This window comes from Arachis ipaensis, chromosome B4 (genome assembly GCF_059453495.1).
Source record: "Arachis ipaensis isolate K30076 ecotype BB chromosome B4, ASM5945349v1, whole genome shotgun sequence".
NCBI classification, from domain to species: domain Eukaryota; kingdom Viridiplantae; phylum Streptophyta; class Magnoliopsida; order Fabales; family Fabaceae; genus Arachis; species Arachis ipaensis.
In genome coordinates, this window is record NC_142439.1 from 144,641,767 (window position 1) to 144,667,495 (window position 25,729).

Consider the following 25,729-nt stretch of genomic DNA (forward strand, 5'->3'; position numbering starts at 1 on the left):
TTTTAATAATTTTCTCCCTAATTTTTTTTTATCATTTTTAATACTTTCTTTTATATTTTGATTTTTTATTAAATTTTTTATTATAATTTTGTTATAATATGAATTATTGATTTTATTAAAAATGACAAAATAAATAAAAATTTGATCATACATAATAATAGAGTCATAAGTAATAAAATGTTATCGTCCAAAATAATACTAAATAAAAAAATACTGAAAATATTAAAACAATTATAGAATATTTTTTGTTTGATATTGTAAAATTTATCATTGTAATTTTTGTGTATTGTTTATTATTCTAATTTTTTTTTATAATATGTATTGTTGTTCCTATTAAAAATGATAAATTAAATCACTTGGGATTTATTATAAACTCTTTTTCATTTGCTTCGTCAAGTTTTTTCAGAAAAAAAAAATCATATTTCAATATGAAAGAAGAAATTGTATAGGAAAATATGTGTTTGATTAAAATATGTAGTGTTTGATCATTAAAATATGGGTAGTAATTAATATGGATTTGTATTACATTGTTTTAAGGCCATGTTAAAAGAAAAAATAGCTGATCCAAAAAAATAATCAATTTTTTCAAAAACGGTTTTTAAATAATTGGTCTAACCAAACCATATTGAACCAGTTTGCAAATTCATTAAATTTTGACCCTTAAATGGAGCTCAGTACCGCGACGGATTAGTCCTTGACCTGCCGCGGATACCGTGGGAAACCAAACATAGAATTTTTAACACTTGTTGTACGGATGCAATCCTAACCATTGAATTAGCATCTTTTTACTTGGTCTATCAAGGTCTGGAAAATACTTTTCCCACCAAAGACAAAGCCATTTTTAATAAGCTTACTTGTATAAAGTACCTTATAATTTATTTATTATTTTATTTTAAAACGATTTTTTTAATTAAACTACGATTAAACCGGTTGAACCAATAAATTAATAAATCAGTGATTAGAACGGTTTGATAACTGGTTCAGTTCTCAGAACTTTGGTTTATATTGTAAAAAAATACGAAACTCCATTAAATGATTTTCTAAGTGTTATGTTAGAAAGTTTATTTTTGTCAAACATTTATTACTTTTTGTCTCCAATAGCCTACTGTTGATATTATTAGGAATAGCAGGTGATTAACCTAAATTATTTTCAAACATCTATTTTCTTTCCAATGGCTGACTCTTGATACTATTAGGAATTTCAATGGGATGCAATAATAATGCAACTACCATGATTAAATTAAAATAAAATTAGAAAAATTACTTTAGCGCGACTATAAATTAAATTATCCGTATTTCCTTAATTTGCTCGAGAAATAGATAAATGCAATGTGAAAAAGAAAGTACTTACTCTAAATTTTGGATTTAATTAACATTTGATAGATGTTAAAGTTACTGTATAATTTTTTTTTATAGGAAAAATATAATTAAATAAAAAATATTAAGTAAACAAATTATTTTTATAATTAAGTTTAATTAGAGTATTTCTTTTTCTTTTTATGCATTTTTTCTTCAATTAATTTTTATTATTTTAATAGCTATTAGATCAATTTGGTTAAATTTGTTTACTAAAATAATTTGTCATGTAACATCATCGCAATTAAATTTTGGTGGAAACTCAGATGCAGTCGACTTCACGTGAAGTTGATACTTGAGAGTCATAGTCAAATTATTTAACGACTTTCAGTATGAACTTCACGTGAAGTCAACTTCACTTGAGTTTTTACCTTAAATTTTTAATGTATTTATTATGTATTTAGTTGTAAAAAATAGCACTATGCATAAATATTTCATATTTTTTGGGGAATAATGTAAAAGAGAGGGGAAAAAAAAAATAAGGAAGAGAATCACCCATTTCTGAGAATGTAATGCTCCCTTGGGGGCAAAGCAATCCCCAGTAAATTTTCCTGAACACACTCGACGACTCCATCACTCACTTCACTTTCTCCTTCACCGCCTACACCTCGCTATATATAAAGGCCTTAAACCCTCTCTCTCCTTCTTTCGACCCTTGAAACACTCTACACACTCTTAGTCTCTATTACAAATAATCAATCAATCATTTCACACACTACAATTCTTCATTTTCTCTCTGGATTGAAGTGCTGACGTGGCTATGGCGGAGAGCCTCAAACACCTTGCCAAGGCTCTCTTCTCCGATCAATCGCAGCAGCTGCCGTCGATTTCCGGCGAGTCGCTCCTCCAGAAGCTCCGGTCCGATGACACGATCAGGTCAGGGCTCACCGCTTTCTACTCCGTCCTCCGCCGTGGCGTCGAGCCTACAGGCGGCGCCTCCTCCTCCTTGCGCTTTCAATCGTGGAACGCCTCGCAGATTCAGGCGATTTGTTCGTTCGCATGCACGATCGCTTCCGCCTCTCGATCTTTGTCAGGTACACTCTTTAGTTACTTCGATCTCTTTATTCCTTTTCGCTGTAGTAACATCGGTAGTTGCCTCTTTCGGTTTTAGAGTTTGTTGCCAGTTTCGCTTTTATAGTAGTTAGCTGAGCTTGTAGTGGAGCTTGCGTTTGTTTTTGTGTGTGTGTGTGTGTGAGAGAGAGAGAGAGAGAGAGAGAGAGAGAGATTCTCTTTGCTGTAGCTTCAATATGCTGCTTTCGAATTCGCAAAATAGTGAAAGTTGTTCGAGATGATTCATTCTTCTATCTATTTTCTTTTTGTTGCTATCTTATGTGGTATAGTGGAGGAAGCGGAAGGGATACTGGTTGCGATTGTGCAGCAGTCAGTGGAGTTCGCCGTGTGCTATTTAGAGAAATCTGGATTGGATGACGATGATAACGAGTTAGGACTTGTTCAGGTACGTATGGCTTTACTTTGCAAATGTAGCTTTCAGCTGATGTTCCGGGGTCTGCAAGTTTTGATGAAATTAGTGTTTATTAGATTTCAAGTTAATTGCCAGCAAGAATGGCTGAACTAATTTAAGCGTTTTTACGTCAGCCTCCCCACCCCCTCCTTTTTCTCGCTGTTGTAGAATTCTGTTTCATTAATTCTCCTTTATTGGTTATTTGACGATTTATTACATAATTATCTAATGACTTAGCAAAATTGTGATTTTGGAGATGCACTCTCAATATATTATGAAAGCTTTTGCATTTTAAAAACCTAATAGATTCAACTAAGTGTTTCCAATACAAATTAGAAAATAAAATATAGACAGAAGAGATTGGATGCTGCAACACAAGGGAGAGCCTACCCCTCAAAACTGATTGCATGTGCATTTTAGAATTGGATTGCATAGATGGGGCACCCAATGCTTTACCATTTGTTTTGTTTTGTTTTTCCTTTTTTCGGGGGATACTAATGAAGGGGATTCCTCTGTTTTTGGTTAGAGTTTTGCCGCCATCTTGTCATTGGTATTCGCTTTATATTTACAATTTACTGTTCAACCCCCCCCCCCCCCCCAAAAAAAAAAAAAAAAAAAACTTGGCAGTCAGTTTAAAAGGAAACAGGTAAGATAAGTTAACAATTATGAAATTCATAGGTAAATAATTTTAAAAATGGAAAAAATAAATTTCCACCAAAAAGCATTGATTTAATAATTTGAACTGCTTACTTACAGGCAACATGATCGATTTTGGACATATTCCATCTGTATATTTAATATTTCTGACATTTCCTATACCAATGCACAATCTCTAGTTTCCATTTAGAACAACGAACGCTATGCTGTAGCTTAAATTGATGGGACTTAGTGTCTTAACATGTGCTCTATTTTACTAGACTGATGGTTTCTTTTTGTGCTTCTCATTTTGTGTAACATTTGCAGAACATAATGCATCTTTTAGAGATAGCTTTGGTTGATGAGATGAATATCTTAGCGGACGCATCACAACCAGCAAGTGCCTTGGTAGATCTGTTGCCAATTGTTGATGATTGTAGTGGATATGTCATGGATGATCACAGAAAATACCATTTAGAAGGTATCATGTTAATGCCCAAGGATCACTCTGTTGTTTTCACATGGTATTTCTGCTCATAGTTGTTCCAATAAACTAACCACATGCTTATATTTTCACGTTTTTGAATATGCAAAAGGCTTCAGATGCTCAAAGGAAGAAAAATCGATGGAGTGGCTTCTAAAGACTTTAGCTTCTGAACCTGTGTTCCACGATAGGAATGAATCAGGATCCAGTGAACTGACTGATTATCAACATCTCAGTAGTTTTGTTTTTCTATGCCAGCACTCGGCAGTTGTCCATGGAAAATGCACTCCACGCTTGATCTTGCTGTGCAGTAAACTAGCTAAAATCAATGATGTTTCTGATGATAAGGAAGTAGGCCAGAATTTGAGGAAGAGACTGTCTCTCATTTTGAGGATATTAAAGATCCTTGGAAGTCTCATAAAGGATGTTTTGTATGTAGAATATGATGCATCATTGGTGAGGGCTATTGCCTCATTTGCTGATACTTTGTCTAATTTGTTTAGAGTTAAACATGAGTTTGTGAATACATATGCTATCATTGAGGGAAGTCTTGAGAGCATTATTTTAATGGTCGTGGAAGAGTTTCTTCACAATGTGCAGGTTATTTTTGGTAGTAGCAGTATTGTGCAGAATATTGAAGCTTGTATTATAGCATCTATGTTGGAGAGTTTGGATTCTTCTTTTTGGACATATGATAAGTCTGCAACAAATTTGAAACCCCCTTTATCATACTTCCCCCGGTTTGTTCTTTACATGTTAAAACTCATCAATGATTTGAAGAGACAAAGGCAGCAGGTTTCTTTTGATTGGAAAGACTTCAATGTAGAACTCTTTAGCAGTTCCACTGACTCACAAAATAGCTCCCCTTCATGCCTTGTTTATCAAGAGTCAGTTCCTCTGCTGAAGCAATACACATTTGAAGAGCTTTTGAAGCTTATATTTCCTGCATCAAGCCTATGGATTGGCAACTTGATGCAACTTGCTTTGTTCCTTCACTCTGAAGGGTTGAAGTTAAAGCCAAAAATTGAAAGGTCATGTTCTAGTTTTTCAAAAGTTGCTGGAGCATCTGAACAAGAAAATGCAGTATGCCATGAAGATGAGGCCCTTTTTGGAGATCTTTTCTCTGAGACTGCACGTTCTGTTGGGTCTACAGATGGATGTGAACAACCTGGTACTGCTTCAGTTTCTAGCACCAACTATCAGAATTTCCCAATTCAAGCTGCCATAGAACTTTTGAACTTTCTTAAAACGTGCATCTTTTCTCCTGAATGGAGTCCTTCTCTTTATGAGGATGCCTGCAAAAAGCTCAGTACTGCGGACATGGATATTTTGCTTTCCTTACTCAATTGTCAGGGTTGTTGTTCTGAAGAAAATGTGCCTGATACTTCTACTCCCTCTCACGAAGGCAGAAGGATCGGGCATGTCCATGAGCTTTGCTTTGATATTTTGCACAATGTTCTCACAAACCATGCTTTGAATGATTTCCTTGAAGACTATCTTTTGGAGAAGATGCTTACTGTTGAAAATGGTGCCTTCAGTTATAATGATCGGACGCTGACCTTGCTCACTCACACTTTGTTTTGTAGTGTTGGTTCTGCTGGTAGTAAGCTGAGAAACAAGATTTGTGAAGGATATGCTTCCTTTGTTTGTGAGAAAGTGAAGTCTGTTTCTAGGAAATGCCCAAGTATTGATGACCTTGTTGGAACTCTTCCCTCGTTGTTTCACATTGAGGTAGTTCTCATGGCATTTCACTTGTCTTCTGAACTAGAAAAGGCATCAATGGCGAACTTAATCTTTTCAAACCTCCAAGAAGTTGCTAAGCAGGTACTGGATTTGAACAGTTCGCTGTTAACATGTTGGGCTTTGGTGGTGTCAAGACTGATCCTAGTTCTACGTCATATGATATTTCATCAACAGAAATGTCCGTCATCATTGCTTGTTGATGTGCGGTCTAAGTTAAGGGAAGCAACGCTATCTGCATCATCTATTCCGAATAAGATGAATGATCACCTCTCATCTTGGTCATTAACTGCACTAAGAAATGTTGCTGGTGGATTTCTTGGACAGGACATGAATGTTAGTAGCTTGATTGGTCAACTAATTGATGTTTCTAGATCTTCTGGTTCACTTGGTAGAGATGACTTGGCAATCGACATCTTAAATTTTAATTGGAAGGACATACATGTTACTTTTTCACAGATTTTGGGATTTTGGGGACAGAAAATGGCTGCTACTGTCGAGGATTTAATTGTTGAACGATATATTTTCAGCCTTTGTTGGGATATTCCTTATGTAGTTTCTGAAGCAGACCATTCAGTTCCATCTTGGAGTAGCGACAACTCTGTGGATCTGTCCAATATGTTGCATTTTTTCCACTTCAGCCATTCACTTTTGGGTGATCCAGAGGCCATTGGATTCCCTCAAAATCTTATATTGACCTTGGTTCAGCAGTTAAATGTTCTTCCCCAGACAGAAGGTATCGAAGAATTAGGTTGGGATTTCCTCAGAACTGGAATGTGGTTATCTCTAGTGCTCTCCTTCACTCATATTGGCATCTTGAGATATTGCATGGACAAAGCGATTTCAGTACAGGGCCTTAGCTGGACTGAGAATGCTTTTGGGGAAGAGAAATATGTTGAACTGGCTGGGAGCATGATTTCCTCCCTGGTGGAGTCTGGTAAATTTGCATGTCTAATAAGTGCGCTCTCATCTTTGTTGGACAAGTACTTGCAAGCCCATCAGAAAGCTTTTCTTGGTAGCCTTAGTTACCAACAAAAGCCGGCTTCTGATTTTTCACCATTCTTGCTCATGAAACATACTGGAATTGACAAAAGCCTGCAGGATGAGCTGCTTGAGAGGAGTGGCTGTAATGAAGGTGAGCTTCAGTCTGTCCTTGGCCTCATATCACAGTTGGATGCTGCTGTTGATAAAAAAGCTTCAGGAGTTCTTCCTAAGGCCTACTGGGAGTGCATGTTGCATGGCTTTCCTTGTCATCTTTCTACTCCTAGTGCTACTTTGCTTTCTTGTGCTCTTAGCATAAGAGGAATTATCTGTGTCCTAGATGGGTTGTTTAGAATAACAGCAGGGAGAAAGGTTGATTTGGACATCGAAGTTCTTGGGCAAATTCTTGATGCTGTAATGATTATCAAGTATGATAGGATATTTGAAAGTGTTCATGGGAAATGTGATGCTGTTTATCAAAGCATAGGTGCAGAACTGGAATGGTCAAGTTATGCTGACTTAATTCTAATGAAGCAAATGGAAGGGTTTCTGAAAGACATTAATTCTAGGGGAGAAGGTCATGACAGTGTCCAAGAATGGATAATCTGCAGAATTATTGAGATATTGAGTGGCACGAGGAAAGACCCTTCAAAGTCTGCTGTTTTTCACTTTTATCTTGGTATTGAAAATGTGCCTGGACAGATCAGTAGGCATTTGCAATTGCATAATGGTGACTGTTTAGTGCTAATTGATTCGCTGGATACCTGTTACTCTGAATCTGTGAATGTGAAGGTTCTTGATTTCTTTGTGGATCATTTATCTGGAGAGCAATTTCCTGATCTCAGGCTGAGAATACAAAGGAAATTCCTTGGAAGAGATGTACATATGGTGTCTAAGTGGTTGGAGAAGAGGCTCTTAGGAAGCATAATAAAATTAGATACTGGCATCTGTGCAAAGGGGACCTCCATTTCTCTACGGGAATCAACAATGAATTTTATTCTGTGCCTTCTATCACCAACCTCGGAACAATCCAAAGAGTTGCAACATCATATTTTTAATTCTTTGCTGCTGTCACTTGATGCTGCTTTTTTGCAATTTGATATACTTGCAGCAAAATCATATTTTAGTTTCATTGTTCAGATTTCAAGAGGAGAGTCATTAATGAAACAGCTTTTGAAGAGGACTGTTGTGTTGATGGATAAACTGGTAGGCAATGAAAATTTGCTTCCAGGATTGAAGTTTCTATTTGGCTTTATTGAAATTGTCTTAAGTGACTGTAAATCTGGTAAAATTTCACTTCAAAGAACAACTAAAAAGTGTTCATCTAGCAGTAGTCTTGGGATAGGGCATGTGTCTGCCCGACCAGTTGGATCCAGAAAGAACTCGGACACATTTATTCTTTCTGCCAATCAAGAAGGGGGATCAACATCGCTTGAATGTGATGCAACTTCTGTTGACGAGGACGAGGATGATGCAACTTCTGATGGGGAGGTTCTGAGCATAGATAAGGAAGATGAAGAGGATGCTAGTAGTGAAAGGGCCCTTGCCTCTAAAGTTTGCACCTTCACTTCTAGTGGCAGCAATTTCATGGAGCAGCATTGGTACTTCTGCTATACATGTGACCTAACCGTATCAAAAGGCTGCTGTTCAGTCTGTGCAAAGGTGTGTCATCGGGGTCATCGTGTTGTCTATTCACGCTCAAGCCGGTTCTTTTGTGATTGCGGAGCTGGGGGTGTTAGAGGTAGCAGTTGTCAGTGCCTGAAACCTCGGAAATTCACTGGAGACAGCGGTGCACCTGTTCGTGGCTCCAACGCTTTTCAGTCATTTCTACCCTTTTCCGAGGATGGAGATCAGCTGCCAGATAGTGATTCGGAATTTGAAGACGACAACAGTTCAGATATTGATAACTCGCTTAGGTTATCTATACCAAAAGAGCTTCAAGAAGATATTCCGTCATTAATGGAGGAACTTGATGTTGAAAGTCATGTGCTCAATCTTTGCTCCTCTTTGATGCAACTTATAATTAGCAGACGAGAGTCTCACCATTCTAAGGATAAGAAAATCAGTTTGGGTGAAGACAAGGTGATTTCTCATGGTGTAGATCTCCTGCAATTGAAGAAAGCATATAAAGGTGGATCTCTTGATCTTAAGATAAAGGTTGATTATTCAAATGCCAAGGAGCTTAAATCCCATCTGGCGAGTGGTTCTCTCGTGAAGTCTTTGCTGAGTGTTAGTGTACGAGGTCGACTTGCTGTTGGCGAAGGTGATAAAGTTGCTATATATGATGTTGGACAGTTAATTGGTCAAGCCACCATTTCACCTGTGACTGCTGACAAGACTAATCTGAAACCTCTTTCCAAAAACATTATTCGCTTTGAAATCGTACAACTGGTGTTCAATCCTGTTGTTGAGAATTACCTGGTTGTAGCTGGTTATGAGGATTGCCAGGTTCTTACGTTGAATCATCGTGGAGAAGTGATTGACCGGCTGGCCATTGAACTTGCTTTACAAGGGGCATATATTAGACGGGTGGATTGGGTTCCTGGCTCACAGGTTCAATTGATGGTTGTGACCAACAGATTTGTCAAGATATATGATCTGTCCCTAGACAATATCAGTCCAATGCACTACTTTACTTTGTCAAATGACACGATTGTGGATGCCATTCTTTATCCAGCTTCTCAAGGAAGAATGTTTCTTATAGTTCTTTCAGAAAATGGATACATTTTCAGGTTAGAGTTGCCAGTCAAAGGAAATGTTGGGTCTATGCCACTGAAAGAACATGTGCAACTTCTGGGAAAGGAAATTCATTCAAAGGGATCATCATTGTATTTCTCTTCAACTTATAAGCTACTCTTCATATCTTTTCAAGATGGTACCACATTGATAGGTCGGCCCAGCTCTGATGCATCCTCCATTGTTGAGTTGTCTTCTGTGTATGAAGAGTTAGAAAGTAAGCTGCGGCCTGCTGGGGTACATCATTGGAAAGAACTTCTGGCTGGCAGTGGATTGTTTGTATGCTTGTCAACTGTGAAATCCAATACTGCACTTGCCGTGTCAATGGGGGAATGTGAAATACTTGCACAGAGTATGCGGCACTCTATGGGTTCCACCTCACCTATAGTCGGTATGACTGCATACAAGCCGCTGTCGAAAGATAAAATACACTGCTTTGTCTTACATGATGATGGTAGCCTTCAAATATATTCACATGCTCCAGCAGGTGCTGATGCTGGCGCGATTGCAGCATCTGAAAAAGTTAAGAAACTGGGTTCTGGTATCCTCAATAAAGCCTATGCGGGTACAAATCCTGAATTTCCTCTTGATTTCTTTGAGAAGACTGTGTGCATTACACCGGATGTGAAACTGGGTGGTGATGCCATTAGAAATGGAGATTTTGAAGGAGCTAAACAGAGCTTGGTGAATGAGGATGGTTTTCTTGAAAGTCCGAGCCCTGCAGGTTTTAAGGTAATAACTACTTATTTTGAATTACTGTTTTTTCAGTGAGAATCTTTTATTGGCCGGGCTTGGCTGCTACTCTAAGTAGCTTTGTTTTAGTGTTTGTTTTGTGGCATGCTTTGTTTTATATTTTTAAAATTATTTTTTATTTAGTTATTTTAGAATAGACATAACAATGCTGTGGACTAGACTATGTATACTCTTGTAAATGATCTAAGATTTTGCATGATATTTTGGTGTTATTCTTTGTAACTAAATCTTCCTGAAGTTGACGTGTTTCTCATGTCCCAAGTTTTAATGATATTCTTGAAAATGTGTGTATTCTTGTAGTGTAGAGTGTGTTGTCTCTGACATGCAATTATAGATGTGTATTTTTGTGTCTGAAATCTTAGATCTTGATGCCGTCTTTTCATTTTAAGTTGTCTTCTTTAGCTTTAAGGTATAAGATTATGAGGTGCTTTTTCTAGGTCTCAAGTTTATTCCAAGTTATGAATACTTATTGGAATTTGTTTTCCGTAATTGCATGGCTTCTCTTACTTTTGTGCATGATAAGGGAAATGGGAAAATGTATGGCATGGTAAAAAATGATTCAAGCTAGTAGGTTCTTTTATTATATTTTGTGCTTATAAATTTTTTATTTCTCTCTGTTTCAAACTATTACATGGTGGCAATCGGTTATTTGCAATCATATTAATTGCTTTTGATGTTCTGCGTCTTTCAATCGTGATTGTTCCTAAATTTTCTCTTTTATATGCATTTTCACAGATATCTGTCTTCAATTCAAACCCTGATATAGTCATGGTTGGTCTTCGAGTTCATGTTGGTAACACATCAGCAAGTCACATACCTTCTAGTATTTCTATCTTCCAGAGGGTTATTAAATTAGATGAAGGAATGAGGTCCTGGTATGATATTCCATTTACTGTTGCCGAGTCGCTGCTTGCTGATGAAGAATTTACAATCTCAGTTGGTTCAACCTTTAATGGCTCTACACTTCCCAGAATAGACTCGCTTGAAGTTTATGGCCGAGCTAAGGATGAATTTGGTTGGAAGGAGAAAATGGATGCAGTTTTGGATATGGAAGCAAGAGTACTTGGGTCACATTCAGCAGTTGCTGGATCTGGGAAGAAGCGCCGTTCAATGCAGTCTGCTCCCATTCAGGAGCAGGTACTAGGAGATGGGCTTAAGCTAATTGCCAAGTTTTATTCATCATGTAGGCAACAGAGTTGCTCAAGGCTGGAAGAAGCAAAGGCAGAGCTAGGCAAACTCAAGTGTAGGCAATTACTTGAAACAATATTTGAGAGTGATCGGGAGCCAATACTGCAGGCTTCAGCTTCTTGTGTATTACAGGCCATTTTCCCCAAGAAAGAGTTATACCACCAAGTAATATCTACTTTCTCTTGCTTCTATATAATGAATGAGTTTGTTCATTCATGTTGATGTATCTAGACTCTTCTTTGATTAGGTTAAAGATACAATGAGGCTTCTTGGAGTAGTGAAATCATCTTCATTACTATCATCAAAGCTTGGGATTGGTGGTTCTGCGGGAAGTTGGATCATTGAAGAGTTCACTACCCAGTTGCGTGCAGTTTGTAAGATTGCATTGCAACGCCGTTCTAATTTGGCAACATTTCTGGAGACAAATGGTATTGTCCTGTTCTTCTGATTTACTTCCACCTTCCCTTTTCTTGGGATCCTGCTTGAGGATCTTTCACATTGCAAGACATTAGACATTAATATCTAGCTGTTGACTTTTTACGCAATAAGTTTACTAGGACATTATATATTTTCTTTTCAAGTGGTACATTTGTATGATACTGCGGCTGCGACTGAACTGGTGGATTAACAGTAGGAGAAGAACGAGAGAATAAATTTATCCTTTGTAGTTCAGTTCTGTTGAAATTTGATGCAGTTATGTGCTCCCTCATCATTTAAGCTTATTCTTGCAATTTTTTTTACTTCGATTCTATGTGATTCACATTTTAATGTTAGAATATTCTGGATATATCTCGCTAATCTTTCCAGGATCAGAAGATATATCTAGAATCCTCCTACTGGAACGATTGAAGACACTGGTGTTGCTATAAATCAGGGAAAATAGAATGGTCTTGCCTGTTGTAAGTGTTCGTTTTCTATTTGTTATTGTTCTAATATTATGCTGCTGCTGGTGTAGGATCAGAAGTGGTGGATGCACTAATGCAAGTTCTATGGGGAATTTTGGATTTTGAGCAGCCTGACACACAAACCATGAACAACATTGTTATGTCTGCAGTTGAACTTATTTATTGCTATGCCGAATGCTTGGCTCTTCATGGAAATGATGCAGGAGTGCGCTCTGTGGCACCTGCTGTTGTATTACTCAAGAAGCTTCTCTTTTCGTCCAACGAGGCTGTCCAGACTGCTAGCAGGTATATTTGGACATTTTGGTCATTGTATTTTTGAGAAAATTGTTACAAGGGATTTCTTCTGCGGGGCCGGGGGGGAGTAAAAGAAGAAATTCACATCATTGTTAAGGATCTGATACATTTCTTTTTCAGTTTGGCCATATCTTCAAGATTGCTTCAGGTCCCTTTTCCTAAGCAGACGATGTTAGCTACAGATGATGTCAATGAGAGTGTAGCATCGGTTCCTGGCCCTGTTGATACAAGTAGTGGAAATAACCCAGTCATGATAGAAGAAGACACTATTACCTCATCTGTTCAATACTGTTGTGATGGCTGCTCTACTGTGCCTATACTCAGGCGAAGATGGCATTGTACTGTCTGTCCTGATTTTGACTTGTGTGAGGCTTGCTATGAAGTACTAGATGCAGACAGACTTCCTCCACCACATTCTAGAGATCACCCGATGACAGCAATTCCAATTGAGGTGGATTCAGTTGGGGATGGCAATGAATTTCACTTTGCATCAGATGACGTTACTGACCCAAATCTGTTAGCCGTATCTGCTGAGAGAACTATGCAGAATTCTCCATCAATTCATGTCTTGGAACCCAATGATTCTGGAGAATTTGCTGCTTCTTTGACCGATCCTGTCTCAATTTCTGCTTCAAAACGGGAGATAAATTCTTTACTTCTCTCTGAGCTTCTGGAACAACTGAAAGGGTGGATGGATACAACATCAGGAATCCAAGCAATACCTGTTATGCAGCTTTTCTACAGGTTGTCATCTGCTGTGGGTGGACCTTTTATAGGCAGCTCAAAGCCAGATAGCCTAGATTTAGAGAAACTAATCAAGTGGTTTTTGGATGAGATAAATCTTGATAGGCCATTTGCAGCGAGAACTCGATCATCATTTGGTGAAGTGGCAATATTGGTCTTCATGTTTTTCACATTGATGCTTCGTAACTGGCATCAACCTGGTAGTGATGGTTCCATGCCAAGACAGAGTGGAGCTGTGGATATGCATGATAAGAATGTAATTGATTTTCCACCAACTGCTTCAACTACAGCTAAGACTTCAGCAGATGAGCAAGAGAAGAATGATTTTGCAACACAGCTTCTTCGAGCCTGTGATTCTCTTAGGCAGCAAGCTTTTGTAAATTATCTGATGGATATATTGCAGCAGCTTGTACATGTTTTCAAATCTCCTGTTAATAATGATGTGCATAATAATCTTGGGCCTGGTTGTGGGGCTCTGCTCACAGTACGTAGAGATTTACCAGCTGGTAACTTCTCACCATTCTTTTCTGATTCATATGCCAAGGCACATCGAGCGGATATTTTTATGGATTACCATAGGCTCTTGTTAGAGAATGCTTTCCGACTGGTGTATACCCTTGTTCGGCCCGAAAAGCATGACAAAACCGGGGAAAAAGAAAAGGTACACAAGCTGTCATATGGTAAGGATTTAAAGCTAGATGGGTATCAGGATGTTCTCTGCAGTTACATTAATAATCCTCATACAAATTTTGTGAGAAGATATGCCAGGAGGCTTTTCCTGCACCTCTGTGGGAGCAAGTCTCACTATTATAGCGTGCGGGACTCGTGGCAGTTCTCCAGTGAAGTGAAGAGACTCTATAAACATGTAAACAAGTCTGGTGGCTTCCAAAATAACCCTATCCCTTATGAAAGAAGTGTCAAGATTGTGAAGTGTCTTTCCACTATGGCAGAAGTAGCAGCTGCACGTCCTCGGAACTGGCAGAAATACTGTTTAAGGCATGGAGATATTCTATCATTCCTGATGAATGGAATATTTTATTTCAGTGAAGAGTCTGTTATTCAGACTCTTAAACTTCTCAATTTTGCCTTCTACACAGGAAAGGATGTTGGTCATACTTCACAAAAGACAGAGTATGGAGACATAAGTTCAAATAAATCAGGCATCACATCTCAAGAATCAAAGAAGAAGAAGAAAGGTGAAGATGGAGCTGAATCTGGTTCAGAGAAGTCGTATTTGGATATGGAAGCTGCAGTGGAGGTCTTTACTGACAAGAGTGGCAATATCTTAAAGCAGTTCATAGATTGTTTCCTTTTGGAATGGAATTCAAGCACTGTTCGGGCAGAGGCAAAATCCGTATTATATGGTGCTTGGCATCATGCCAAATCAATGTTCAAAGAAACTTTGCTAACAGCCCTCTTGCAGAAAGTTAAGTTCCTCCCAATGTATGGCCAGAACATTGTAGAGTTCACAGAACTTGTGACTTGGTTGCTTGGAAGATCCCCTGATACTAGTTCAAAACACCAGATTTCTGAAATTGTGGACCGATCGTTGACTCCTGATGTAATTAAGTGCATCTTTGAGACACTCCATTCACAGAATGAGCTGTTAGCTAACCATCCAAATTCTCGCATTTACAATACTTTGAGTGGCTTGGTTGAGTTTGATGGATACTATCTTGAGAGTGAACCTTGTGTTGCCTGCAGCTCTCCTGAAGTTCCTTACAGCAGGATGAAGCTGGAATCTCTAAAATCTGAAACAAAGTTCACTGATAACCGTATCATAGTGAAATGCACTGGTAGCTACACAATTCAGACTGTGATAATGAATGTTCATGATGCCAGAAAGTCAAAATCGGTGAAGGTTTTGAATCTATACTATAATAACAGGCCAGTTGCTGACTTGTCAGAGTTGAAAAATAACTGGTCTTTGTGGAAGCGTGCAAAAAGCTGTCATCTTGCTTTCAATCAGACTGAACTTAAAGTGGAATTTCCCATTCCCATTACAGCTTGCAACTTTATGATTGAACTAGATTCCTTCTATGAAAATCTTCAGGCATTGTCTCTTGAGCCATTGCAGTGCCCACGTTGTAGTCGTCCTGTCACTGATAAGCATGGTATATGTGGCAATTGTCATGAAAATGCTTATCAATGCAGGCAATGTCGCAATATCAATTATGAGAATTTGGATTCCTTTTTATGCAATGAGTGTGGATACAGCAAATATGGGCGGTTTGAGTTTAATTTCATGGCAAAACCCAGTTTTACATTTGATAACATGGAGAATGATGAAGATATGAAGAAGGGGCTAGCAGCAATAGAGTCCGAGTCAGAGAATGCTCATAGGCGATACCAGCAACTTTTGGGATTCAAAAAGCCCTTGCTTAAAATTGTATCAAGCATTGGTGACAGTGAAATAGACTCGCAACAAAAGGATTCTGTGCAGCAAATGATGGTGTCTTTACCCGGACCATCTTGTAAAATCAATAGGAAAGTTGCTCTTCTTGGGGTGCTCTATGGTGAGAAGTGCAAAGCAGCTTTTGATTCTGTCAGCAAAAGTGTCCAGACACTGCAAGGGCTACGCAAGGTGCTGATGAATTATCTGCACCAAAAGCATTCTGATAATAGTGTGGCTTCAAGATTTGTGGTTTCTAGAACTCCAAATAATTGTTATGGCTGCGCAACAACATTTGTGACACAATGCCTAGAATTATTACAGGTGTTGGCAAAGCATCCAAATTCTAAGAAACAACTTGTTTCAGCCGGTATTTTGTCCGAGTTATTTGAGAATAACATTCATCAAGGTCCTAAAGCTGCTCGTGTACAAGCAAGGGCTGTACTTTGTTCTTTATCTGAAGGTGACGTGAATGCAGTAAGTGAATTGAACAATCTGATACAAAAGAAAGTATTGTACTGCCTTGAGCATCATCGCTCGATGGACATTGCTGTGACTACACGTGAGGAGTTGCTATTACTTTCTGAGGTGTGTTCTTCAGCTGATGAGTTCTGGGAATCCAGGCTACGTGTTGTTTTTCAGTTACTGTTTTCTTCCATCAAGTTAGGTGCCAAGCATCCTGCCATCTCTGAGCATGTCATTCTTCCATGTCTGAGAATCATATCTCAGGCATGTACCCCCCCAAAGCCTGAGACACTAGACAAAGAGCAAGGCCTTGCAAAGTCTACTGTAAAGGTAAAGGATGAGAGTAATCAAAATGTATCAGGATCCTTGACTGGTGCTGTCTCTGTCAGTGGGACCAAAACATTGCCAGACTCCTCTGAAAGAAATTGGGACGTGACACCTAAGGCTCAAGATATCCAGTTGTTGAGCTATTCTGAGTGGGAGAGGGGAGCTTCTTATCTTGATTTTGTTAGAAGGCAATATAAAGTATCACAGGCAGTCAAAGGTATTGGCCAGAGGTCACGACCCCAAAGGCATGACTATCTGGCACTTAAATATGCTCTACGGTGGAAGCGTCGCACTGGTAAAGTAGCTAAAAGTGACTTATCAGTGTTTGAGTTGGGATCATGGGTCAAAGAGCTTGTTCTGAGTGCCTGTTCTCAATCCATTAGATCAGAGATGTGTATGCTGATAAGCTTGCTTTGCTCTCAAAGTTCATCCAGACAATATCGGTTGCTGAACCTAGTGGTTTCTTTGTTACCTGCAACACTTTTTGCTGGAGAAAGTGCTGCAGAATATTTTGAGTTACTATTCAAGATGATAGAGTCAGAGGATGCTCGTTTGTTTTTTACTGTTCAGGGTTGTTTGCGTACAATCTGTACTCTAATTACCCAAGAAGTGAGTAATGTTGAGTCTTTGGAAAGGAGTCTACATATTGATATATCTCAGGGTTTTATCCTTCATAAACTCATCGAGCTTCTTGGAAAATTTTTTGAGGTTCCAAACGTCAGATCCAGGTATGATTGCTATTTGAATATTTTTAGTTAAAATATAACTGTCATGAATCACTTACCTCAAAAGTTAAGATATTAAGTGGAGGATATATATATATGTGTGTGTGTGTGTGTGTATATATGAAGACACCTTTCATACAAGAGCTTATTGTGAATATAAGTGCACTCTGCCTTTTTGAAATTCAGCTTCTTATAAGAATAAGGTGGCAATGATCAAACTCTCAACCATTTGGTTATGGAGGGCTTTGAACCATGTTAAACTGTCTCTCCCCTAATGCTTATGCTGTCATATAAAGGAATATGAGTATATTTTCTAATTAATAATTAATTATCCTTAGTAAAGAAAGGATTGAATTATTTTCATTGAACGCTTTCTTTCTTAAAGTGTGAAGAGGATGTGGCAATTTACCTGTAACATTTTGGTTTTGAATCTTCTCATTAATCTAGATCTTTATTACAGATTCATGCGAGACAACTTACTTTCTGAAATTCTTGAAGCCCTTATTGTTATTCGAGGTTTGATAGTTCAAAAGACAAAGTTGATTAGTGATTGCAATCGGCTCTTGAAAGATCTTTTGGATAGCCTCCTGCTAGAAAGCAGTGACAACAAGCGACAATTCATTAGGGCCTGCATCAATGGTTTGCAAATACACGGGGAAGAGAGAAAGGGGCGTACCTGTTTGGTATGGATGGATTTTATTTTTCATTTCTCTAACCATTATAGCTTGTTTCCTCTAATCACTTGGGGCAATTTTCTGTACAAGTTTACAACGAAGTTTCAATTTGGTTACAAATAAAGTTATTTCAAACTTATTCTGATCTATTCCTTCATTTGCAGTTTATATTGGAGCAGCTTTGCAACCTGATCTGCCCCTCCAAACCTGAGCCTGTATATTTGTTGGTCCTAAACAAGGCGCATACCCAAGAAGAGTTTATCAGGGGATCAATGACTAAGAATCCGTATTCCAGTTCTGAAATTGGGCCATTAATGCGTGATGTTAAGAACAAGATTTGCCATCAGTTGGATTTGTTAGGCCTTCTTGAGGATGACTATGGAATGGAGTTGCTAGTTGCTGGGAATATCATCTCTCTTGATTTGAGCATAGCCCAAGTCTATGAGCAAGTCTGGAAGAAATCAAGTCAGTCTTCTAATGTGGCCAATTCCAACTTGTTGTCCCCAAATGCTGCCACCTCATCTAGAGAATGCCCACCTATGACAGTGACTTATCGACTCCAGGTTTGTTGCATTTGTTGAATATCTGATTCCCTCATTTATCACACTTTTTGGTTGAATTTATTATAATTTTTATGATAACGATTTTCAGGGATTGGATGGTGAAGCAACTGAGCCTATGATTAAAGAGTTGGAGGAGGATAGAGAGGAGTCTCTGGATCCAGAGGTCGAATTTGCCATAGCAGGTGCTGTTCGGGAATGTGGTGGACTGGAGATATTATTGGGCATGATTCAGGTTGAGAGGATTATGTTCTTTTGTATTACTTCAAAGAAAACTGATGTGGTTTGCCTAGCTTATTCATTTGTTTTTGGTTGAACTCCTATTTGGCAGCAAGATTGATAATATAACTAACTCTCTTTTCCATTAATGTACAGCGTCTGCGAGATGATTTCAAGGCCAATCAGGAGCAATTGGTAGCAGTTCTTAATCTTCTTATGTACTGCTGCAAAATTAGAGAAAACAGACGAGCCTTGTTAAAGCTAGGTGCTTTAGGTTTACTTCTTGAGACGGCAAGGCGAGCTTTCTCAGTTGATGCCATGGAGCCAGCTGAAGGCATACTTTTAATTGTTGAAAGCCTGACATTAGAAGCAAATGAAAGTGACAATATTAGCATCACACAGGGTGGACTAACTGTCACTAATGAAGAATCTGGTACAGGTGAACAAGCCAAAAAGATAGTTCTTATGTTCTTGGAGAGATTATCGCATCCATCAGGCCTCAAGAAATCAAACAAACAACAGAGGAACACAGAGATGGTTGCTCGAATATTGCCTTACTTGACTTATGGGGAACCTGCTGCAATGGAAGCTCTTATCCAGCATTTTAGTCCTTATTTACAGGATTGGGGTGCATTTGACCATGTGCAGAAACAATATTTGAACAATCCAAAGGATGATAATGTTGCTCAGAAAGCCGCAAAGCAGAGGTTTACGCTGGAAAATTTTGTTAGGGTTTCAGAGTCACTAAAGACAAGCTCCTGTGGAGAGAGATTAAAGGGCATGATCCTAGAGAAGGGTATAACTAAAGCTGCAATGAGACATTTGAAAGACAGTTTTCCTGATGTGGGGCAAGCTGGATTTAAGAATAAGGATGAATGGGCACAGGGTTTAACACTACCATCTGTCCCCCTTATATTGTCTATGTTGAGAGGTTTGTCAATGGGGCATCTACTTACCCAAATATGTATCGATGAAGAAGGTATCCTACCCTTGTTGCATGCCTTGGAAGGGGTTTCAGGAGAAAATGAAATCGGGGCAAGGGCTGAAAATTTGTTGGACACTTTATCTAACAAGGAGGGTAAAGGAGATGGATTCTTAGAGGAGAAGGTTAGTAAGTTGCGACATGCGACTAGGGATGAAATGAGGCGCCGGGCTTTGCGCAAGAGAGAGGAGTTGCTTCAGGTATTTTACATTCTAAGAGTTCAATTTACTAAAGGTTGATTATACTACTACAGCAGTGTTAATGCTATTGATAGAGTTAAAATTTCCATATTTGTCCCGTGCTGAATCGTATTACTTTCTCATCCGATAACAGGGCCTTGGAATGCGTCAAGAGCTGTCTGCAGATGGAGGTGAGCGCATTCTTGTTTCCCGGCCTCTTCTTGAAGGTTTAGAAGATGTCCAGGAGGAGGAGGATGGATTGGCATGCATGGTATGCCGGGAAGGATATACTTTAAGACCCACTGATTTGCTGGGCGCTTACTCATATAGTAAGCGTGTGAATCTAGGCGTAGGTGCTTCTGGCAGTGCTCGTGGTGAATGTGTTTACACTACTGTAAGTTACTTCAATATTATTCATTTCCAGTGCCATCAAGAGGCCAAAAGAGCAGATGCTGGCTTGAGGAATCCTAAGAAAGAGTGGGATGGGGCAATGCTCAGAAACAACGAATCTCTCTGTAATTCTTTATTCCCTGTCCGAGGTCCATCTGTTCCACTCTCACAGTATGTGCGATATGTCGACCAGTACTGGGACAATCTTAATGCTCTTGGGCGTGCTGATGGAAGTAGACTTCGCCTGTTAACGTACGACATTGTTCTGGTATGTTATTCGGCTTCATCATTGTCTTCCTTTTTGTTATCAAACGATAAAGTCTGACGGACAAAGATTTAAAGGGAAAAACCTCTTAAAGAATGTTGTTTACGATAGATGTGAATGATTGATTCATTTAGATAACCTGTTTAACGGGGTCAAATATTTCTTACAAGGATGTAAACTTATTTTTACGCTAATTTCATTCTAATATAACTTTTACGTATGTTCATGTTATTTTCTCCTTTTTGTAGATGTTAGCTCGATTTGCAACAGGGGCATCATTCAGTGCGGATAGCCGCGGTGGCGGACAGGAAAGCAATTCTCGGTTCCTTCCGTTCATGATTCAAATGGCACGACATCTCCTTGATCAAGGAAGCTCCTCACAACGACGGACCATGGCCAGGGCTGTATCAGCATATCTAACCTCTTCCACGTCAGAGACAAGACCCTCTTCTCCACCTGGCACTCAATCTGCATTGGGGACAGAAGAAACTGTCCAATTCATGATGGTGAACTCGCTCCTCTCGGAGTCTTACGAGTCTTGGAGGCAGCACCGCCGTGCTTTCCTGCAGCGAGGAATCTACCATGCATATCTGCAGCACACACATGGTCGGTCAACAACTCGTCCAGCATCATCTGTATCAGCTTCTGCGGAGACTGGAAGCATGGACCAAAGCACCACAGCGGAATCCGAACAGAAACAGAATGATGATCTTTTGTCGATCATTCGTCCAATGCTTGTTTACACAGGCTTGATTGAGCAGCTGCAGCATTTCTTCAAGGTCAAGAAGTTGGCGAGCACGGCACCCATGAAGACTGAAGGCCCGTCATCGGCAGAAGGGGAGGATGAAAGTAACAACTTGGAAGGCTGGGAAGTGTTGATGAAAGAACGGTTATTGAATGTGAAAGAGCTTCTCGGGTTCCCCAAGGAGATGCTGTCCTGGCTTGAAGAGATGAATTCTGCCGATGATCTGCAAGAGGCTTTTGACATAGTCGGCGTTCTAGCGGACGTGTTGTCCGGCGGGTTCACTCGGTGTGAAGACTTTGTGATGGCTGCAATTAATGCAGGCAAAAGCTGAAGAAATTTTCATTTCCCTTTTGAGGTTGAAGATATAAACCCTCGTTAATGTAGAACGCTTGTGTACTATTAATATTCTTGTTACAACGCTGAAGCTGATGGAAATTGAAAGAGAGTGTTGAATGGTGTCACTTAAAGATACCCGTCTTAATTTGATGAGAGAAAAAAAAATAATTTCAAGACAAACATGGGAAGCAATTTAATAATCTGTTAGAATACATAAATGTCAAGTTTACCCGCAAAATAAAATCCCTTGCTCAAATACCAAGATTAAGTAAAAAACTAAAAGCCTTATCTTCATGTCAAGTTGATAATTAATAATTTTTAATTAGTTTGACATAAAAGATCATTGTACGGAGTTTTTACCAAAATTAAAACGCATTATTCTTGATTCTTCTGCATGAGTTGAAGTTCCAATCCAACAATGCAGTCGTAAGCAGATTATTCTGACATTGCACTTTAGACACAAAAATTCATGCCTTGTGACTCGTGCATTTAGGTAATATTACATAAGATTATCAATTACTCGTGAACTAAAAACAATTAAATATTGTATAGTTCATGCAGATCAGCAGTGTCATCTCCATTATTATTCTTGCGTGTACACGCTACTAATGGAAGTATACTAATGGAAGTATGGAACTCCCTTAAGATGAAATGAAATCATAATTACTCCCGTGATATCATGTCATATTACAAATTATTTCTATTTTTTTTCTATAATATTTTCTAATCCAACAAGTTAAGATCTAGTTTGTCGTAAAATTAAGTTTCAATTAAAAGTTTATCGTTAACTAATAGATTTACACGTACAAAATAAAATTTAAACCTCAAACACTTATTTAAACGAAATAATGAATTAACTACTAAATCATAATGACTAATATCCATGCCTTGCACTAGAGAGTTACAATATTTAATTTCCTTTAATTGCAAATTCAATAACACCCTCCTATTTCTTCCTAGCTTGGTAAGACTAACTGCCTCAAACCACATAATGCAAGCTTCGCCATTCACCAAGCCAATTATGCCCTTGCATGAATCACTTCACTTGATTCTCATCAACACTAATGATTTAAAGTAACCCAAAATCAATAAAATAAAATTGATGGCATCATATCATGCACTTTGAACCAATTGGGAGCATGGCAGTCTCCTACTGTCAAGGTTGCGTTAAATTGTCAATGAAGGAAGAAGCACTTGAATGAGTACCAAGACACAATCTATCTAAGCCTTATCTAAAATACTACTCTTTTGACATTAATTAAAACTAGAGGGAGAGTCGTGCAATGCACTACTGTTAAATTTGAAATGTTTTATATTAAAAGTATTTTACAAAATATTTATGTAATAATTTATATTTAATTTTATATAATTATTTAACTAAAATATAATGCAAATTAAAATTTAGTTTATTGTTTTAAAAATTTTAATTTATTTATTTTTAAAAAAAGTATAAATTTTTTTATATTAGAGTTATATAAAGTTACATTTTTATTTGTTGTTTTTATTTTACATTTGTTTTGTTATTATACTTTGTTTTTCTGATATGGTGTTCTTTGAATTGTAAAATAATTAAAGAAAAATGAATAAATGAGAATGAAAAATACCAAAAATATAATAAAAAATTATGAATTAACTTTATAGTCATAATATATTTGAATGTTCTTGATAAAAAGATGTGTCAAATTTATATTTGGAGAAGTTTTTGACAATTAGTATAAGAGATTAAAAGATTGAAGAGTAGTAAGAGTCTTATGTAGCATTTATAAATAAATCAAATAATATAATAGTAAGAATCTTAATATGTATAAGTTGTAAAATTTGAATATTTATAATTACAAATTTTTATAATTATTCTGGTATTTTTAATATATGTTGATTGTATTTAATTAGTATGTTATGATTCAATTGAATATAATAAATAAGAATTTTTCTTTTAATTTATAAAAAAATTTAACTAAAAAATGATTAATTAATTTTGCCAAATCATTAGAATTGCTAACGTAGTATCATTAGCAAGAAAAAAATGAGTTAAACTCGTTGCAAAAAACGTTGATATCAATTTTTATAGGATTTGGATCCTCTAAATTTTGAAATTTACTTCAGAGTGTAAAGTGTAATTTCTTACCATTTATTTCATAAGAGGACCAAGAGAAAATTTGAGAGAAAAATTATTCAAAGGTGAGAGATCACACTTCACCTTCTACCTTCTAAAGTGAAATTCAAAATTTAGAAGATGCAAATTCATTTTTATAGGTTATAAATAAATTTAAAAGCAATGTTTTTGTTTTAAATAAAGTGCTTCAGCAAGCCTATGACTTAAAATAACTACTATATGTTCACATGACGTTTTATTTAGATGGAAAAATAATCACTTTTTTATAGAATCACTTGTGTCAAAAGTTTAAATATTAGAGAGAAATACATAAACAACTATATATCTTACACTTAGTCGTAAGTTTCATTTTTTGATTTGTATAAATTTTACAATTTTTTTTTCTTCGTTTCGTACTTTTTTTAAAATTAACAAAAATTGAATTCTAAATCTTTAGATTATAGGATTATTTATTCTAAATATTTAATCTAGGTAAAAAACTAGAAATACATAAATGATTATATATCTTACATGTTTTAATCACAATCAAGTGAGTATTTCACTTATATAAATTACAAGAAAAAGAATAAAATAAAATAAAATAAACAGCATCTCTGTGTTAGTATTGAACCAACTTTCAGAAACATTAAAGAGGAAAATTGTGACAAAAACATGCTGCAACTTGGTTGAATCCGCACCTTTTGTTCACAATTTTCCCACCACATCCTTATCTCCATATGTTTCAGCTAAGTCACTTGTCACATAAAATTGAGCTGCAACTATTTCATTCCTTTGATTGGTATTTATTTCATTGAATAAATTACTATTTGTATCCATAAAAGATACAAACGCTGATAAATGTATTTATATAAGAATAAAATAACAATTGTATTCATGGAAGATAGCTCCCGTGTGCCAAGAATACCTAACGGACCAATTGTGTAACCCACGTTCGGGTACTTTTGGCACACAGAAACCATCTTCTGTGGTTATAATTGTCGTTTTATTCTTATATGGGTACATTTGTTAGCATCTATATCTTTTATAGATACAAATGGTAATGTATTCTTATTTCATTACTTTGGTGTTGGCCATGAATATCTTTTCATTATTATTTTCAAAAGAAGACAACTATTCTCATCCACATTTCATCAATTCGTTTCATGCAATTTAGTAACAAAAATACAAGAGGTGGTCCTTTGGTCCTTCTTTATTATTATTTGGTTTTTCATATTCCAAATATTTATATCCTGATTATTATCTAAGTCAACAAATTCTCATAACTTCGTGTCATCTAGCTTTGACAAATTGACAAAGGAAATATGATGGAACTGTCAACAAATTCTAATCTGACCCTATTATCGGATTAGATAGACATTTTTTAGTACTATATCAAAAAAAGAGAGATTAACAATCACATTTTCTAAGTGACCAACCTAAACATAGATTTACTTTAAAAAAAAATGTTCATTATTTATGACTTTATGTTCACTCTTATCCCGTGAAGAGTAATGTTAGGTGAGTCTATAAAAATAGATTTGACATTAAAAGAAAAAGAGTAAAAACAGAAAAAAATAAATAAATAAGAAAAAGAGAAAAATAAGAATAAAAGTGGTGTCAAAATGATTTCCTAATATTATTATTTTATAAACACATTATTTTTTTCACCATTAAGGATGATATGTAATCCATCCTTCTTAAAATAAATATTTTTTAAGACTTATTAAAAAAATTAATATATTTAGATAATCATTTCTTTTATCTAAATACATTAAATTTTTAATGAATAAAAAAATTAAAAGAGACAATTATTTTAAAAACAAACGATATAAAAAATAATATGAGTAAAAAGTATATATTTTTTAAAGAATATTGAAAATTACTAATAAAAATATAATAATAAAATTCAAAATGCAAATTGATGTTGGTTATAGTTAACACTTAACAGGGGGTCCCAATGTCTGTTAAAGTGTAAATGCATTACCTTTCCATTTTTGGCGCCTTATTTAGAGGCATTGTCTTTGCTTCTTTCCCTCACTTTACTATATCAAACTACCCTCTTCTATTCTTCCAAAGAATGAGTTAACTAATTGTCAAGT

General features: G+C 36.9%; 1 protein-coding gene across 1 annotated transcript; it reads left to right on the forward strand.

Moving 5' to 3' along the window:
- Positions 1–1,900: 1,900 nt before the first annotated feature.
- On the forward strand, positions 1,901–21,669 carry BIG (auxin transport protein (BIG)). Its single transcript, XM_021122105.2, has 14 exons — positions 1,901–2,390; positions 2,697–2,812; positions 3,782–3,935; positions 4,051–10,127; positions 10,884–11,501; positions 11,584–11,764; positions 12,292–12,526; positions 12,656–17,191; positions 17,649–17,871; positions 18,027–18,425; positions 18,514–18,657; positions 18,798–19,823; positions 19,957–20,460; positions 20,706–21,669. The coding sequence occupies exons 1-14, from the start codon at positions 2,117–2,119 to the stop codon at positions 21,531–21,533; spliced, it is 15,315 nt and encodes a 5,104-aa protein (XP_020977764.2). The 5' UTR covers positions 1,901–2,116; the 3' UTR covers positions 21,534–21,669.
- Positions 21,670–25,729: the final 4,060 nt, after the last annotated feature.